General features: G+C 39.8%; 1 protein-coding gene across 1 annotated transcript in view; it reads left to right on the top strand.

The window, feature by feature from the left end:
- The window catches only part of yjefn3 (YjeF N-terminal domain containing 3), a 68,884-nt gene extending 62,261 nt beyond the window's left edge, over positions 1-6,623 (top strand). Inside the window, exons 4-6 of the mRNA XM_088349405.1 lie at positions 588-701; positions 2,695-2,845; positions 5,379-6,623. Coding sequence (XP_088205531.1) covers positions 588-701; positions 2,695-2,845; positions 5,379-5,575 — 462 coding nt within the window. The 3' untranslated portion in view covers positions 5,576-6,623. The remainder of the gene's footprint in view (positions 1-587; positions 702-2,694; positions 2,846-5,378) is intronic.
- Positions 6,624-17,560: the final 10,937 nt, after the last annotated feature.

Here is a 17,560-nt window from a genome sequence, read left to right as displayed (position 1 = left end):
ACTCTAAAGGGGTATAATGTACATAATTACTGTCAGTCCTAACAAGATGGTGACATTTGGTGAGTTTTTTAGGATACAGTTAAGTCCCTGGAAAGAAAACAGACAATATAACTAGCTAACTATCTATTTCATAAGAACATATGGAAAACAGACAATTTTTTAGTTACTGGAATATCCTTGGAGTGCAACAAATATTCTCGAGCCATGAGATAAATTCTGCTTCACCAAGCCTATGTATATTATTATATGGAAGTAAATCATTATTATTATTATTATTATTTGAACAGCAAAAATACTCATTGCAGGAACAAGTAATGTACTTGTTTGAAGGTGAAAGATCACAGGTGCTTCCTGTAAAAAACGTCTCAGACCTTTGCTTTTGCCAGCGTCTGGATTTCCACTTTTGGGTTCCCGAGACCGACACTCACTCGGGAAACAGACGGCAGAAAAACCACAACTGGCAAACATTTCTCAACGTCCGTGTCTCGAGCTACCGGCCTCATGCACTTAGCGCCAATAAACGTTTTTTTTTAATCACAAACGGTCGGCTTACTGGTGACATCACTTTTCTCCTTTGTAATATTTAGGAATACGAGCCCACCATCTACCACCCGAAACGATCCCCTCACAGTCTGCATCAGGATTTCACAGTTCAGTGCGAGAAGATGGACATCCCGTTCCTCTCCTATCTGCCCACAGAGGTCTGTGGAACACACACAACCTAGATAGTTCTTAAATCTTAACACAATCTTCATAACTGAAAAATGTCTGCTTAATGATGAACATTCGAAAAATAAGAATAAAAATAAAAAAAAGGCTTTCTTAAGGACGCTGTTGTGATGACGTCACATCTAAGGTAAGGCAAGCCGTGCAAAGATGGCTTTCAATTGGGGGTGGAGTCGTTGCACAACACAGTTTTAAAAAAAAATGTTGCACATGAGATTGCGGGACACGGAAAACCCTGTCAAAACAGGGGTTCTAACAAGCTTTTACCGAAAAGACATCTTCTCAAAAGTTTGTGTGTCCTACTTCCACGTTTTTGTCAGCTGCTCAGGCATAAGCAAGTTAAGCGGCTGCTTAGTGCCCCATGACCACTAGAAAGCCCCAAAGAGCGGTTAAATTTTTTTGGGTGCCAACCTTGTCCCCATCGCCACTTTTGTGCGTCAACAACAAAAATACCCCAACAGAAATACAACGAAAATACAAAAAAAAAATCCCTAAAAAAATAAATATCAAACATAATGCTTTAAAACAAGGACCTTGTATATTATTTTGCTTTATTACGGAAAAGAAAAAATAGTATGTAAATACTACAAAAATATTACTACAGCAATACTATCATACAAAATACTACTAGAGAAATATTACCCCAGAATTACTACAAAAATACAACTACAGTAATATTGCAAAAATACTAGAGAAATATGAAAAAAAACAATGCTATGTGAATACTACAAAATAAATTACAAAAATATTACTAAAATACTGCTTTGGAAATACATCTATAATACTTCTACAGAAATACGACAAAAATACCACTCCATATTACTATAATACAAAACACTAGCAGAAAAATATTTCTAAAGAAGTATTACAACTGAAATACTGCGAAAATACAACTAGAGCGATACTACAAAAATTCTTCTATGGAAATATGAAAAAAAAAAACTACAGTAATACTTTACTACAGAAATACTACGGATGTACAGTATATCAAAAACCTTGGAATGAAAATACTACAAATACAACAAAATAGTACAAAAACACACAAAAAAAAAAAAAATGAAAGGGTATTTGTACAAAACCACCAAAAAGTACTGTTATGCTACAAAAATACTACAGACATACAACAAAAAATATACTATCATAATACAACAAAATTGCTACAGAAATACTAAGAATTTACTGTTATGTAAAAACAACTAAGAAAACTACTGCAGAAATAATACAAAAATAAAACCACAGCAATACTACAAAAAAACTACAGAACTTCAACAAAAACCTGACAACAGAAATACTAAGAAAATACTTTTAAAAAAGTACAATGCTTGAAAACTAAAAATCAAACGTTCTTATATATTTTTGCTTTAATTGAGATTGTTTCAAAAACAATTTGATGAGACTAATCTAGTTCAAAAGTATTATAATATGTAAATGTCTGCATGTATATTTATTCCCAAATTTAAAAATTGGATGTTTTTCCAAGATCTAATTCTGCTTAGGGCCCCATGAAGGCTCAGGCTGGCCCTGCAGCTGCTAGTCGGACATTGGCTAATGTGTACATTCTAACAATACAGAGCTAGCTTACTACAATTGAAATGTTTTTATTCGTACAAACATACTTTATGTGTGGCACTCAGTCCGTTTGTCCCCGAAGTCGAAGTGCCTGGCTAAGCTATGTACTGGAAGAGTTTAAATTTACTATTATTATTATTTTACATTGGCGATATGCGACTCGTTTGTTGCATCATTAAGTACCCCTTTCTCTTGCATTTTATTTTTTAAAATGTTTATTACATTTTTTTTCGGGTTTCAGTTTTCATTTCAGTGCATCAACTAATAATTAAATAATAGGAGTAATCAACGGTAGTAACAAAGCAACTTAGAAGAAGTATTTCCACTCCAGCTTCCAGCCTGAAGTAATTCCCTTACAGAATTAAGTCATTGTTCCTGAGGAAGGTGGGGTTTTCACAGGTCCAGCTCATAAATGATGCCTACAACCTTGTGATTGACGCCATGCTGGGCCCTGAGGACGACATAGTCGACATCAAGGAGCCCTACGCTGGGATTCTGGTCACACTCAAGCAGGTCAAGATCCCTATAGTGAGTGTGGACGTGCCCTCGGGTGAGTCTGAACCTCTTGGTGTGTCCTTAGGGTTTTTTTGCCCAGGAAAAGTGGCCGGTGTGCAGGATAGATATGCTCCAAGAAAATGCAGTATGAACTCACCAATTAACTTGATGCAACTTTATTATATACACGTAAATTTACCTACGATCATTATTAGACTAATTTAAACATTGAAAAAGAAACTTCGGGGTAGGCAAGGGCCTATAACCGGCTTGAGGATTTACCATGGTTTAAATTAGCCAAAATTTAAATTACTGCTACATTAACTGCCATTTGAAATTACCATGTTTTTTTCCTGTCTAGACATCCATCAATCCCGACAGCTATCTATCCAGGCATCCATCTATCCAGACATCTAACTGTCGGTCTATTCAGACATCCACCTATCTGTCTATGTAGACATCAATCTATCCAGACACCTATTTATCTAGACATACACCTATAGTAGGGGTCACACAACCTTTTGAAGCTAAGAGCTACATTTTGTAACTGTTTGTGACCAAGGACTACCAGTCTGATATGCATTTCTAAAATGACAACTTGTCATGTTATTATTATGTTGTCAGTATGTTATTGCCAGGTTGTAAGTTTAGAAGTTGAGCTCAAATGGGCTCAGTTAACCACTAAAAAAATCATGCCAGTAAGAAATCAAATTTCCTCAAAAATCACGATAACTCATCACTGGTAAGCTAATGTCAGAACCTGTCCGAGGGCTACTCAGGCGTTCCCCAGGGGCTAATTGGTGCCATGAGCGTTCTCCATTCGGGCACCGGTGCTGTGGAATGCTCTTCCCCCTGAGATCCGATCTGCAACCTCAGTGGAAATGTTTAAATCTAAACTTAAAACTCACTTCTACTCCATTGCATATGAATAATAACCTACTCTTCTTGTCGGCTGAAAAATAGTCTGTGTAACATAGTGTACTAATCTGTGAAGCCCTTAGAGACTTATTGTGATTAAGGGCTATACAAATAAAAATGACTTGACTTGACTTGACTTGACATGAGCACCACGTTGGAGACCTTTATAAAGACTTCTATATAGACAACCCGTTTATACACTTATCCATCAATATATATATATATATATATATATATATATATATATATATATATATATATATATATATGCAGACATCCATATATCCAGACATCCATCTGTTCATCTATCTAGGCATCCATCAATCTGTTTATCTAGACATCCATCTATCCACAAATCAATCAGCCAGACATCCATCTATCCAGACATTTATCTATCTATCAATCTATACATCCATTAATTTATCTAAACACCCATTTTATCTAGGCATCCATTTGTCTATTTATTTAGACAACCTTCATCTAGAAAGTTTTCTATCCAGAAATCCATTTATACATCAATTTATCCAGACATCCAGCTATGAAGAATTGAGAGGTTGACCGATTATCAGCATCGATATTTTGGAATTTGACCAATATCGGTATCGGCATATTATCAAGCCGATTAAGCGGATTATTAAATCACGAGCAACAGCCGAGCTGAACTTTTCTCTTCCTCTCCTGCGTTCTGTCTCGGACGCTACCTTCTGTTTGGATAAGCGACCAGGGTCGGAGCCACTGAAACTGGAAGCCCACTCTGCAGTCACAGATTAGAGCGAGAGTCGCAAATATTTCTTTATATTCGCGAACATTTTTCCCATGCTCTTCCGATAGAACGAGTCTGATGATCGTAGTCTGTATAATGTGTTTATTACAAAATATTTATTAACGTGATTAAAACAAAAAAAGCAATCGTTCTCTATATAATGAGTTTTTTAAGACATATTCCTGCAAACGTCACCAACACTGTAGGCGACTCAATATAGCTAAACGCTATCATATTTACGACCACGACTAGTTGTTAACAAGTAGGCTTTATAAAGTGTGCTACAGTGTTATGCATGTTTATTGTACGTAGTTGTTCACTGATCGCTGTAACCACAGAACCAATGTGAATTTGATTTCCCCTTTTAAACAAATGTTTTAATTGAATTTTCTGACTTCCCTATTTACCGTTTGCAAAGTAAGACACACTTCAAACATATTGTGTTGTGTAGCGTTGGTAGATGTATACCACACGTATTATTCATGTTAGTAGTGATGAAATTCTAATATATTTACTGTAAAAGGTTTCAGAACACTGTTAAAGTTTTATTCTAATTTACAACAACTATTTCTTTGTGTCTTTTTGCATTATTAAACATTTCTTACGTTCATTATCAAGCTTTTACAGCAAATCATGTCGGCCTCCTGTTAATACTAACAGTCGGTATCGGCCCTGAAAAACCCAAATCAGTCTAACCTTAGTAGACACCCATTAATACATCAATCAAGAGATTCATCCGTCTATCAATCTAGACATCCCTCTCTCGATATAGACATCCATCGACCTCTTCATTCATCCAAGCCATACAAAATTCGTGCCAGCTCTATAAACGACATATGGAAACAGAATTGTACTTAAAGCAAAGTTAGACGGATAAGATTACCGAACACTGTCTGCTTTTTCTTAGGTTGGGACGTGGAAGAGGTGGGTCAGGACGGCATCAGCCCCGAAGTACTCATCTCTCTGACGGCACCAAAAAAGTGTGCCATGAGTTTCTTAGGAAAGCATTTTTTGGCCGGACGCTTCCTGCCTTACGATATCCAGAAAAAGTACGACCTCAACCTACCAGATTACCCAGGCACGGACTCTCTTATTGAACTGTGATGCACGGGAGGAACTCTTTGTCTCTTCGTTTTTGCATTTAACAGATGAGAAAAAAATAACGTCTCAGTCGTGTCATTTGGGCCTTAGTCGCATTTGCTGTTCAGTGACTGTAGGAGAATTTAGAACCTGTGACATGGTGTCTTTTTAGGTAAAGCTTGTGTGTCAGTCTCCAAATAAGAACTGTAGCATTATACTTGTTGGATTGATTTAACAAGAGATTTACTTCAAAGAACTTTTCTTAAAAGAAGTTTGCAACTGTTTTGATGTTTCTGCAGTGAAGCAATATTTTTGTTTTTCCATCTTTTTGCTTTGACAAAAATACAGTATATCCCTGTTGTCTTGGTAATAAAAATATCGATTAAAATGATGTGAATGTTTTTTTAATCACTTACTTTATGTTTTTTATAACCAATATTTGGGGATTTGACGGACATAGGTGTCAGCTTTTTTTGATCAATTCTATTGGCTGACTAAATATATTTAGACCTGTGTAAGAGGAGGAGACGGAATCTTTGCTTTGAAAGCCACGGTGTTCTTTCTTTCGATCTTCCCCTCCTCCTCTTTCTTCCTAACCCTACCCCCCGCGCCTTCTCATTGGAGAAGCGACCGTAGGTGGAGCCACTGAGACAAACTAGAATCTTCAGAATTCAAAGGCATCAAATGTACTTTAGCGCAAGCTTGACTTTAAATCCCTGCTACATAACGTTGAAACATTGACTATATTGAAATGAACAAAAAATAAAGGTAAGAAGAAGCGGGATAAGGTGGAATACCAAACTGGAAAAAACATGAAAGAGGAGGATGGGAACATACTCTTGTGTAAATAGAACAATTACAAATTGTTCACCAAGCTCTAACAACGAAATAATTATACATACAAGTGCAAAAAAGAACGAGACTGCCTTGAAGACGAAACCATGAATTATTGTGCAAGGACACTAACTAGCTGAAAGACAACAGAGGATATGCTAGAACACTAACTCTATTAGGCCAGTCTCTCATCACTACATTCAAAATAAAAAATTCTGCCATTTATCCTGATAGCCTTTAATCTTTTTTTTATATGCATATTCTACGTCATCACTTGACCATGGAGTGCCATGTCTAATCTGGTTACATACAATGTTTACTATGTTTCTATCAATGACAATAAAGAAAATTCATTTAAACAAGAAAGGCAAGGCCTGATATGTTGGGACATTAAGTAGCTCTAATTGAACAAAACATAAAAGGTACAGTATTTTCCGCACTGTAAGGCGCACCGGGTTATAGGGCGCACCCCGAAAAAATAGTTTTTGGTCCTATTTTTGACATACATAAGACGCACCGGATTATAAGGCGCTACAATGGGAACGTCGACAAAACAGTCAGATAGTTCAGTCCAACTTATTACCCCCTTAACATTCCCAAAGCTTGCAAAGACGCAAATACGTGTCGAGAACACGTGCGGATGCGGTGTCCGTACGATGTCACTCAAATGCATCGTTCCATCATTCGGAAGGTTAAAGTCTTGGGATTCAAGAAATGCCAACCATTCCTTAGTTTCTGTTTTCTTTTTCGCTCGCAACTTTACTGTGCATATGACAATAAACACTTGGAATTGAGTTTATTTTAAAAATAGACACTCCATTCCATCCATTATCTGCACCGCTTATCACAGAAACATCGAGTTCAGTCTGAAACAAGTTACAGGGACAATATAAAATCCGGAGTAGCTCACCGAAGTCGTTGTGTTCATAATAATGTGCAGCCAATGTCCTCTTATATCCGTGAGGGTAGTAAATCCAGGAGAATAAAATATTTACAAATACAGAATAGAAAAAAATGCTTTCTCTATGCCGTCAGCTACGTGCTATACACATTCATCTTTTTCGGCCAATTGCAGGCTTTGTTTTGCCGTTTAAGCAAATGCCAGCCTGTAAATGATAAAAAGGATCCGCCCCTTGACCTCCGAATAACTTTAACCAATTGTGATAGATTCAACTGATGATTGACACATCTTTTTTGGCCAATTGCAGGCTTTGTTTTGCCGTTTAAGCCAATGCCAGCCTGTAAATGATAAAAAGGATCCGCCCCTTGACCTCCGAATAACTTTAGCCAATAGTGATCAATTCAAATGATGATTGACACATTGGTTAGCCAATGAAACGCCGGTAAATAAATCCCAGCATACACCGCGTACTACTTGGCGTTCGGGGGAAAATCTAGTCGGCGGCTGCATGTTAGTTGGAAAACTTTGCGATTTAATATTGATCCATAAATAAGGCGCACTGTATTATAAGGCGCATGGTCATCTTTTGAAAAAAATAAAGGCTTTTAGGTGCGCCTTATAGTGCGGAAAATACGGTAATCTAAAAGGTGTGTCACGATAACGAGACAACAAAATACCAAATTTCACAGACGAAAGTCATGTTTGCAATGAGAAATCAGGAGAGATAGTGACTGGGAGAAAAATAAGGAACAGTAAGAAATGAGAATCGGATAAAAATTGAAAGATGTGAGCGCTTGCATGAGTCTGATCTTTAGTTACTTCTATCTTCCTCAATGCTTGCGGGACATGGACTCTCACAGAAAACTGGAAAATAAAATCCATGCCATGGAGATGCGATACTACCATCACAGGCCAGAAACGGAGACAGGACCCGATAGCGTTTGTTTTTACTCAGTTTTATTCAGAAAGAGAGCAGTGCTTGCTTCCACGATCCGATGATCGTTGGACGCGGGTAGCTAATGGCAGGAACGAGGAAGTGGCACTTCCGTGTCGAGCGAAGATAGTCTTAGGCAGCGGGAAAACTGGTCAATAGCCGGGACGGGGGAACAAGTGCGGTAACGAGTCCAGAAAGGTAGCCGGCAATAGGTATCAGGCAGGAAACAGGGCAAAACAGGTCGATGGCCGAGACGGAAGAGCGGGGCAGAAACAGGTCCAGAAACAGGTCGACAACAGGTATCAGGCAGGAGAAAACAGGGTAGGAGAATGTCGGAAGGTGCAGAGCTTGCCTACCTGGAAGCATATGTTCACAGATGGTCTGACAGCATCCTCTTGGAAGCCGGGGTTTTAAAAAGAGTCACGGATCCAATCAGCGCTCAGGGCTGTTGGCGCCAACGGGGCAGTCGCAGGTGCCCTGAATCAGCAATTATGACAGCTACAGGAAACTTCTAGGCATCAGTTACTTAGCCCATGTGACAAACGAAACGGTGCACAACACCATCAGAAGGCACATTGGACTCTACGAAGGACTGTTGTCAACTATGCGCGGACGGAAACTTCAGTGGTATCGTCAGTTCATAAGATCATCAGGACTGACCTATATCATTTTCAAGGGCACAGTCTAAGGGGGCAGGATAAGAGGAGGACCGTAAAAGAACTGAGCGAACAACATTAAGGAATGGATTGGTGCCAACTTTGCCAGAACCCTAGAACAGGCCAGGGACTTTCAACAGTGGATAAGGCTGTCCAGAGTTGCATCCTTAGATTGTACAGAGAGTGCCAAGCCACGGTATCCATGTATCACACACAGAGAAAATAGGGCAGCTGAAACAACAGCAAGCGACTCTTCAGCCGGTTTTCCTTATTATACAAATTTATCTTAAAAAGACGGGCAGCACGGCGGCGCAGTGGTTAGCGCATGTGCGGCACAGTTCATGTCATGGGAACCTCCTGCGTGGGTTCAAATCCAGCTCCAGACTTCCTGTGCGGAGTTTGTATGTTCTCCCCGTGCTTGCGTGGGTTTCCTCCGGGCACTCCGGTTTCCTCCCACATTCCAAAAACATGCATTTCAGGTGAATTGGCCGGTCCAAATTGTCCCTAGGTGTGAATGAGCGAGTGAGTTGTCTGTCCCCGTGTGCCCTGCGATTGGCCCGCAACCAGTTCAGGGTGTCCCCTGCCCACTGCCTGATGATTGCTGGGATGGGCTCCAGCACCCCCCCGACCCTACTGAGGATAAGCGGTGCAGCTAATGAGATGAGATGAGATCTTAAAAAGACAGTAGAAAAGGGTCTCAATTATTATACACAGAGTTATATCCATAAAGTCCAAAGACGCTAATAACCTAGTAATCTTGGCGATCTATGAGGAAGTCGTCAGCCCCGTACCAATTTTATAAAAATTGATGGACTCTTACTGCAAATGTAAAGCAGGGTATGTACACTTTATTGTTTTCCCTTATAACAGACCTTAGGGGCCGGTCACACAGACATTTACGGCTGAATCACGGCCAGAAATTTCTGCCTTTGAGGCGGACGCTATAGGACGCATTGAGATCGCCATTCAGACAAGTTACGGCAGTGCAGAACACGAGGTCGGAAATTCGCGCGCGGGTGGCAGCGCGAAAAAATTTTGCGCTGTTCAATTCTTGAGAGCGCGTGGACACAGACTTTCACGAGTTTATCGAGGCTGGACCGCGGCCGTAAACTTCTGGCCGTGAAGCAGATGTCGTTGGGCGCTGTTGGACGTTTTGAGACCGCCATATAGACGAGATAGAGCAGTGCTTTACTCGCGGTCGGAAATTTTCACGTGGTTGGCCGCGTTCAAAACTTTTGAGCTGCTCAAAAGTTTGAGCACGTGTTAAACCGCGTGCCGCACACGTGGTCAACACGAGGTAATGACGCGGAAATGACGCGGATCAACGTGCTCTGGCCGCGGCCAGGGCGTAGTTACACATGGGTAGGACGGGAAATTTCAGCGGGTAATTGTGGGCGGAGCATGGTAATAGCATGTTCTGCGCCTGTATCGCGGTGTTATTACGTGAAATTAGCGTGTTACGCGTGTGACAGTCAAACGCCTTTCTCCGCGTATATACAGCGCGATTTGCCGAGCACACCATTGTGCTCGTGACGTCAAGGGGGTGAACATGGATCACCGTCAGCGTAGTTTCTCTTCATTTCGAATAAATCTTTCGGTGCATTATTAATGGTCGTAACAAGGCTTTGATGCTAGATCCTTAGCCTGGCCTTTTGGCCGAGAGTAAGAGTCCCGGCTCCTAAGCTTTGTAACGTGTTATGAACTGATCGATAATGGATAATTAGCAAAATAGATAAAATAATTACCCTCAATAAACCCCTCCCCGTCAGCGTAGTGATTTCGTCTTAACCCATATTTATTTCTTGACATTTCTTTTAAAGATTATAAAATAAATATGATGCCATAGCTTGAAGTCTTGATATTCACGGGACTGTGTCTAGAGCGTTTATGAATTCTACAGCCCGAGAAATACATCCCTGCCGAGATTTGCATTTCCTCGCTTCTCCAACCATTTTTACCTTGCTTTATCTCACTTATAGGGAATGTAATGGCGAACATATAACCAAATCCACTTCGTCTTGCATTCGTTGGGAATGTAATACAACATAATCCATTCCGTCTTTATTTTTGTTGTTAACGTAATCGAACGGTAAATCCTTCCCACCTCGCGTGAACGCGCATTCTGCTGCGCTTTCATCAGAAGCGATCATATTCTATATTAAACGCTTATTAAAACAATAAAGCGAGCTAATTATAATAATTGGTAGATCCTAGTCTATATAACGCGTTTATTTAAACAATAAAGTGCGATCGTATTCTACAAAATGCGTTTGTTAACGCGGATGAAAAGGTCAAAAGCGATCGCAGCAGAATGCGCGTTCACGCGAGGGTGTGGGGGGGTGGGTGGTTGTGTTGCGTGGGAGTCGGATTTGGGCACAACACCGGCTCGGGAGCTTTTATACCCGTGGTCCACACGAGAAAATAATAATAATAATAATAATTTCCTTTGTATTGTCATTCTTTGTAACAATGTACACAGAACGAAATGTCGATACACCTGACCCGTTGTAGCGAGCCGATGCAGCCGCAGCCAATGACGCAGAAATGACGCGATGAGGAAGCGGAACAGTCGCCGGCGTCTTTTTTCCGGCCATACCACAGACGAACGGCGGGTTGTCAAATTTTGCGCATTTTCCATCCCGGGCAACCACGGGCAAAAAAAAAAACGCAAAATTTTAGCCGTGATTCAGCCGCAAATGTCTGTGTGACCGGCCCCTTAGTGAGTTTTAGATATGTCACCTCAGTCTTATTGTTTTGCGCATCTCATGTTATGAATAGGGCAAAGTCGTCTTGAGGCTGTCTTTCATAACCTGTGACAAAACAAACCCATTGCGGATTTTTTCAAGGCGTGTCGGGGTTTTTATTTCATGGTAATATACCAAATTAATGTGGCAGGGAGGAGCTACACGTCACACTGTGAGGCTGATAGGGTGCTGTGTTATAGCCGACCCAACAGCAGCGTAAACTTCAATTTAATACGGATAAAACAATTACTGTAGAACAAATAACTTTTCCGTTAACCCGTTTCCATCAATGAGTTTCACGTTGAGTTGAACATGAGGGCCTTTATCCACTTTGTCCGGACACTTCTCCAAATTAGTTTTTAGCTGAGGAAAAGGGACAAACATAACCCCTACCAATCGTTCAGAATACTTCTGGTCAACGTTACAAGTGCCCCAGACACGTTGTCGAACCATCTTTGATCCAAAACACTCAACTTACAAATGTTTCAGGTTACAAAGCTACTCCCAGAACGAAATAAATTTGTAAGTAGGGGGACCCCTGAACAAGCGCTCGGATTACATGTGGCACAAAGATAGAAGACCTAAATTGGCAGCCACCGGCTGTTGTCATCCTGGCGTCCTGATTGGCTGAGAACAAGCGCTGTTTGGTTTATTAATTGGTGCCCCGACGACGCAAGCGGTTAAGGGATCCGTGAACCGTGAGTGCCATTACTCTCAAGGGATTTTTGTGACATATCTTTAAAATATCAAAAAGTAAAATTCAATTGAAAGCACCAAAACAGAACATGGCCGTACAGAAGGTACTGACTATGACAAAATATCTAATCTGTGTATAAAGTACACACTTGTATACGATTAAAATCAGACAAAGGTAATGAAAAAAATTCTGTTTAGCTTATTGATAATAACCAGACTTAGTTTGGTCTTTAACGGTTATATTCTGCCATCAAGCAGGCGTGGACATAGGAAGGTCTCTCATTACGCAGCTTACAACTTCTGGTTTAAATAAAGATGACGGAGAGAAGCTCCATCATGAATGAGCTCATTGGTGTTTATTGTACCACAGGTAGCTTAAATTGAATGCTAAGGCAATAAAATTAAGTGCATACTTTTATAGAAACGGCTATAACAAAATGTCAATCACCAATTTCATTGAAAAAAAAATGTCTGCGTGCATTTAGTTTCCTTTACTTTAAGGCCTGTAGAATGAATTAGCTTGATGCTAGATAATGACTTTACTTGAAACCACTTCATTTTTTTGACTCAACATTACCAAAAAGAGGAAACAATTCGAAAAAGGATTTTATTTTGCAGGCTGACTATTTGATGACCATTCCTTTTGTGAACAAGGCCAAATTAGCATAATAACCTTTTTTTACCGGAATATTAGCAGGGTAATTGGTCACTATAAACATGACCTCACATTGCATAAACAACGCACAGATGTAAACAAATGAGCCACGGTCCGCAAAGCTCCAGGAGGTTTATTTACCGAAATTGTTTTCTGGATAGCGAAAGACTTCATTGGAGCGTCGTTCTGCTTACACAGATGGACTTTGGCATGTCAGAGTAATCACGCTCGATGTGAAAAAGAGCTTAGTGTTTCGATAACGTAAGACAGTTGAGAAACGCTGTGAATGTTTATCTTTTATTATTTATTGTCATCATACATTAATTATTTTGGTGATTGTTGTATGAGCAAATTAGTGAATTGTGTTTTTAGCTAATACTAATGCTAGCAACTTGGTTAGCATACGTACTAAACCAATTTCTTTTAATCAAAATTTGCCTGATTGGACTTCATACATTAATGCAAAGAAACTGTCATTAGCGGCTAGGAGTTGCGTTCACAATCCTACTTGTCACAATTCTTTGTGCAAAAAATGAAATTTCATCAAACTGAATGTTTTTCATAAGAAATATTTCAACAAATTAATCTACTTTACGGAAAGAGTTAAAATATATATAGCAAAATTTACATGTGCTAGCTTGTAAAATCCTTTTTAATCATGTAGGTCAAATTATTCTCACCGTATGAACAATAAGGCGTGGATGTAATTTTACAAAGTACAGTAGCAATAAAAACTGCTTACCTACTGCATAAACAAAAAATAAAGAGAATAGAAGCCTTACCAAGACGCCATGCATTTTCAAAGGGTTGCGAACAGTACAAACAAACACATCTTCAAATCATATTAAATAATCCCAAATTGTCTGACAGCTTCCTCTTACTGCTTCCACCCAGCCGGTTGTATTGCTTCTAAATGCATTGTACAATGTGATACTCAAAACTTTGCAACAAAATAGTTTTCCCATGGTGATTTAGGATCTAGTATCAGTATTACGTCACACAAACACCGCTGGCCGTCATTGAAGAGCGGGATGACGCTGTACACCGAAAAACAATGATGAAGGTGCTGTATCTAAGTCACAACAGGAAGCTTCTCCTGTTACTGGTCACCATGGAATGTTTTATGTGGGGGAGCAAACGGCTACCCAGAAAAAACAGCCTGGACACAGGAAGTAGTGCAGCTATGACCCTGGCGGTTAAGGGATCCGAGAGCCGTGGTTAAAAAAAAAAAGGATCTTCCGTGACCTTCTAAAACTCATAGAAGCCTTGTAATACAGATAAACACATGTAATGTGTGCCTTGACTGAGCTTTTAACAAGCAACATTCCTCATTAGCTGCGCTTCGCATGTTGTGAACAAGCACACTAGGGCGCCTTGTATTCACACGTGTTGATTTTTTTCCTGAGTGGTTTGACATCTGACGCTACTTCCACTCTTTTTGCAGCACACGGTCATGCAATCGACGACTTTTAAAAATAGGAAGTGGAAGCAGTCTGACACACTAGGAAATATTATTTTTTGATTTTTATAATATGTATATAAGGTTTAAACCCGTTGTTGGAAACTTTAGGAAAGTGGGCCATATTTGTCCAAAGAATGGATTATTTCTGCCGCTAATCAGCTGTAAAAACACACACATGAGAGGAACTGTTTAAATAGCCCATTTAAACCACATATTTTAATAAGATGTAAAGTTGTGAAAAAAAAACAGGGAAGGAAAATCACTTGATTTATGGAGCTTATTCTTTGGTTTCTGTAAGTAAGTTCTCTATGTACTGTAAACCCTTGTTTATCGTAGTTAATGAGTATTAGAATCCCCTGCGAAAGTAGACAGTTAGAGCTTATTCCTTTCGAAAAAAGATGACGAAGTTCTATTGTCATCATCTGGTCAGTGAGGGATGATGTTTTGTGCACGTCTGCAGAAACGGGATCGCCCGTTGGAACGTGATCGTCACGCTGGTCGAGATCGTGTGAAAGTTCTTGCAATGTTCATGCATTGGTTCAGTTTTTTTGCAAGAAAAGTGACCTTGAGTTTGTTGATAGTCTTTAGATAATGGATGTATCACAAATTCAAATACAAAAAATGCACCAAATAAAAGTTCTGCTTGAAATTCATCCTTTCATGAAAAGCTGTTTTTCTCAGAAGTTTTTTTGGAAATTAGTATTTTCAAGAAATTTAGCAACGTAAACTGTTGTTTACTAAAGAATGGTCAAAACTCGGGACATATTTTTTTTACCTAATGCAAGACGAGGGTTCAAAGTTTTTTTTAAATATGTCCCATTCCATCATACTGTAGATAACCAACTACATTTTCGGTAGGGCTTCAAAAATGAGTCAAATTTGCAAAAATTGGCAGGCACCTTCTATCCCAATTGAAAATAATGTTCGACAATAAGTGAGTTTAAAGCGTTGGCAACAAATTTTATTATTGATTCGTTATGTCTCGTGATTTATGCGGCACTCAACTTTATTTAACTCACTTAATTCAATGCAAATAAGAGTCCATTGAATTTCCGCTTGATCCTGTGACGAACTTTCAGTAGCACATTGGTCCGACAAAGGGCGCTTCAAGACCATAATATGATGCTCGAGGTCATCTTGATTCAAATCCAATTTAAATAACACTTTTCAGACACTGAAATGCAACTCAAAGTACAGTATAAAAACCTTCGATGTACAATGTACATATAATGCAGGACTCACAATCTCATCTGATATTGCCTCTCTTTTTTTGCACTTAATAAAAGAGTACTGTATATTCGATTTATTATTGTCACGGTTGCTATGGCCCGTGTCAGATTGGCTTCCCTGATATTTAAACCCAGTCCTGTCACACTTCCTTTGTCAGCCCGTCAACGGACCTCTGCCCCACAAGACGTGGGTTTTGACTCAGTCCTGTTTTCCTGTTGGTATTCCCTGTCCCGTATTGTGCCCATTTATTTTTGTCCTGTTTAATATCGGTTTCCAGTTTTTGTTCCCGTCTAGTTTGTCCTGTTATATCAACTTGGGCAATTGGAATCGATCTCGTCGGTCTCTGGCTTCCTGTCTTTCCACGCCTGACCGCTGCCTAACTTGCATGACTCCCCATTTCCCGTAAAATAAAAGGCTTGTGTGAGAACGTCACGCGTTTGGGTCCTGATCCAGTTATGGTTCTTGACAATTATTGTTTTATATAAAAGAATTCTGTTTTTTTTGGTGCACTATTCTTCTATCTGTCCAAATATTCAATGTTTAAAAAAGGGAGGAATTTAAAAATGTATTTTTCAAAAATCTGATTATCAATTTATCGGAAAAAAAAAAGGTCTGAATCATCAATTGTCAAAATAATCGTTAGTTGCATCCTTAATCACGATGACATTTCCAGGGTTCATACACCTTTTTCATGGCCAAATTTAAGCACTTTTTGGGAACTTTCAAAGCCAATTTTCCAATTTCTACAATACTACTATAAAAAGAATAATGTAATTTTTCAAGCCAAAAATATATCTGTGATTTACATATGCGTTTTTTAATCTTGTGTGTGCATTTATCAGGACACACTATTTTTCGATCTTGAGGAATTCAGGAATATGTTTTTTGTTTAGACAAACTCTCCCCATATAGGTGTTGGGTAAAAATGACAGTAATATGTATCATACATTTTCAGTAGCAAGAAAGTCTTCTCATCAAATTTAACACCAGGAAACGAGACCTTAAGATTTTGCATGGCCCATGATAAATTTATATAATTGATTCGTAATCCTTAGGGCAGCACAGCGGCGCAGTGGTTAGCGCGTGAGCGGCACAGTTCTAAGGTCTTGGGAACCTCCTGTGTGGGTTCAAATCCAGCTACCGGACTTCCTGTGCGGAGTTTGTATGTTCTCCCCGTGCTTGCGTGGGTTTCCTCCGGGCACTCCGGTTTCCTCCCACATTCCAAAGACATGCATTTCAGGTGGATTGGCCGGTCCAAATTGTCCCTCTGTGTGAACGAGCGAGTGAGATGTCGGTCCCTGTGTGCCCTGCGATTGGCTGGCAACCAGTTCAGGGTGTCCCCTGCCCACTGCCCGATGATTGCTGGGATGGGCTCCAGCACCCCCGCGACCCTACTGAGGATAAGCGGTGCAGCTAATGAGATGAGATGAGATTCGTAATCCTTGCACTATAACGAGGGAAAATGAAATGTAATGGCCAAGCAAAGTCACCAGAGAGCAGTGCCATTTTTAAGCAAACTTGTTGTGAAACATGGCAACAGTTTTAAGCATTTACAAGCACTTTATCCAAAATTTAGGCACTTTTCAAACCTTGAAAACACAAAGCATAAACATTTTCAAGGATTTCAAGCACCCGTACGCACCCTGGCTTTTTAATCAAGCGGAGCTCTTATATATGACACCTTACTCTCCGTTTTGAGTCCCCCAACCCCTAACTCCAGTCCCAACTACCCACTTTTACACCTATTTTGTGAAAGTTGATACAAGGGAGCCAGAAATTGACCAATGGTGAGCAGAAGGGGGCCGGATTGGCGAGCGCCCATGCCGCTCCATCTTTTTAAAAAGCGTCAGCCTCCGACCAGACAAACACAAACTGCAGCTTGAGCAGCGAACGCACC

Source organism: Urocampus carinirostris, chromosome 12 (genome assembly GCF_059441175.1).
Source record: "Urocampus carinirostris isolate Australia breed hairy pipefish chromosome 12, RoL_Ucar_1.0, whole genome shotgun sequence".
Taxonomy (NCBI): Eukaryota; Metazoa; Chordata; class Actinopteri; order Syngnathiformes; family Syngnathidae; genus Urocampus; species Urocampus carinirostris.
The sequence above is the reverse complement of the archived record's forward strand: the minus strand, read 5'-3'. Positions and strand labels throughout refer to the sequence as shown.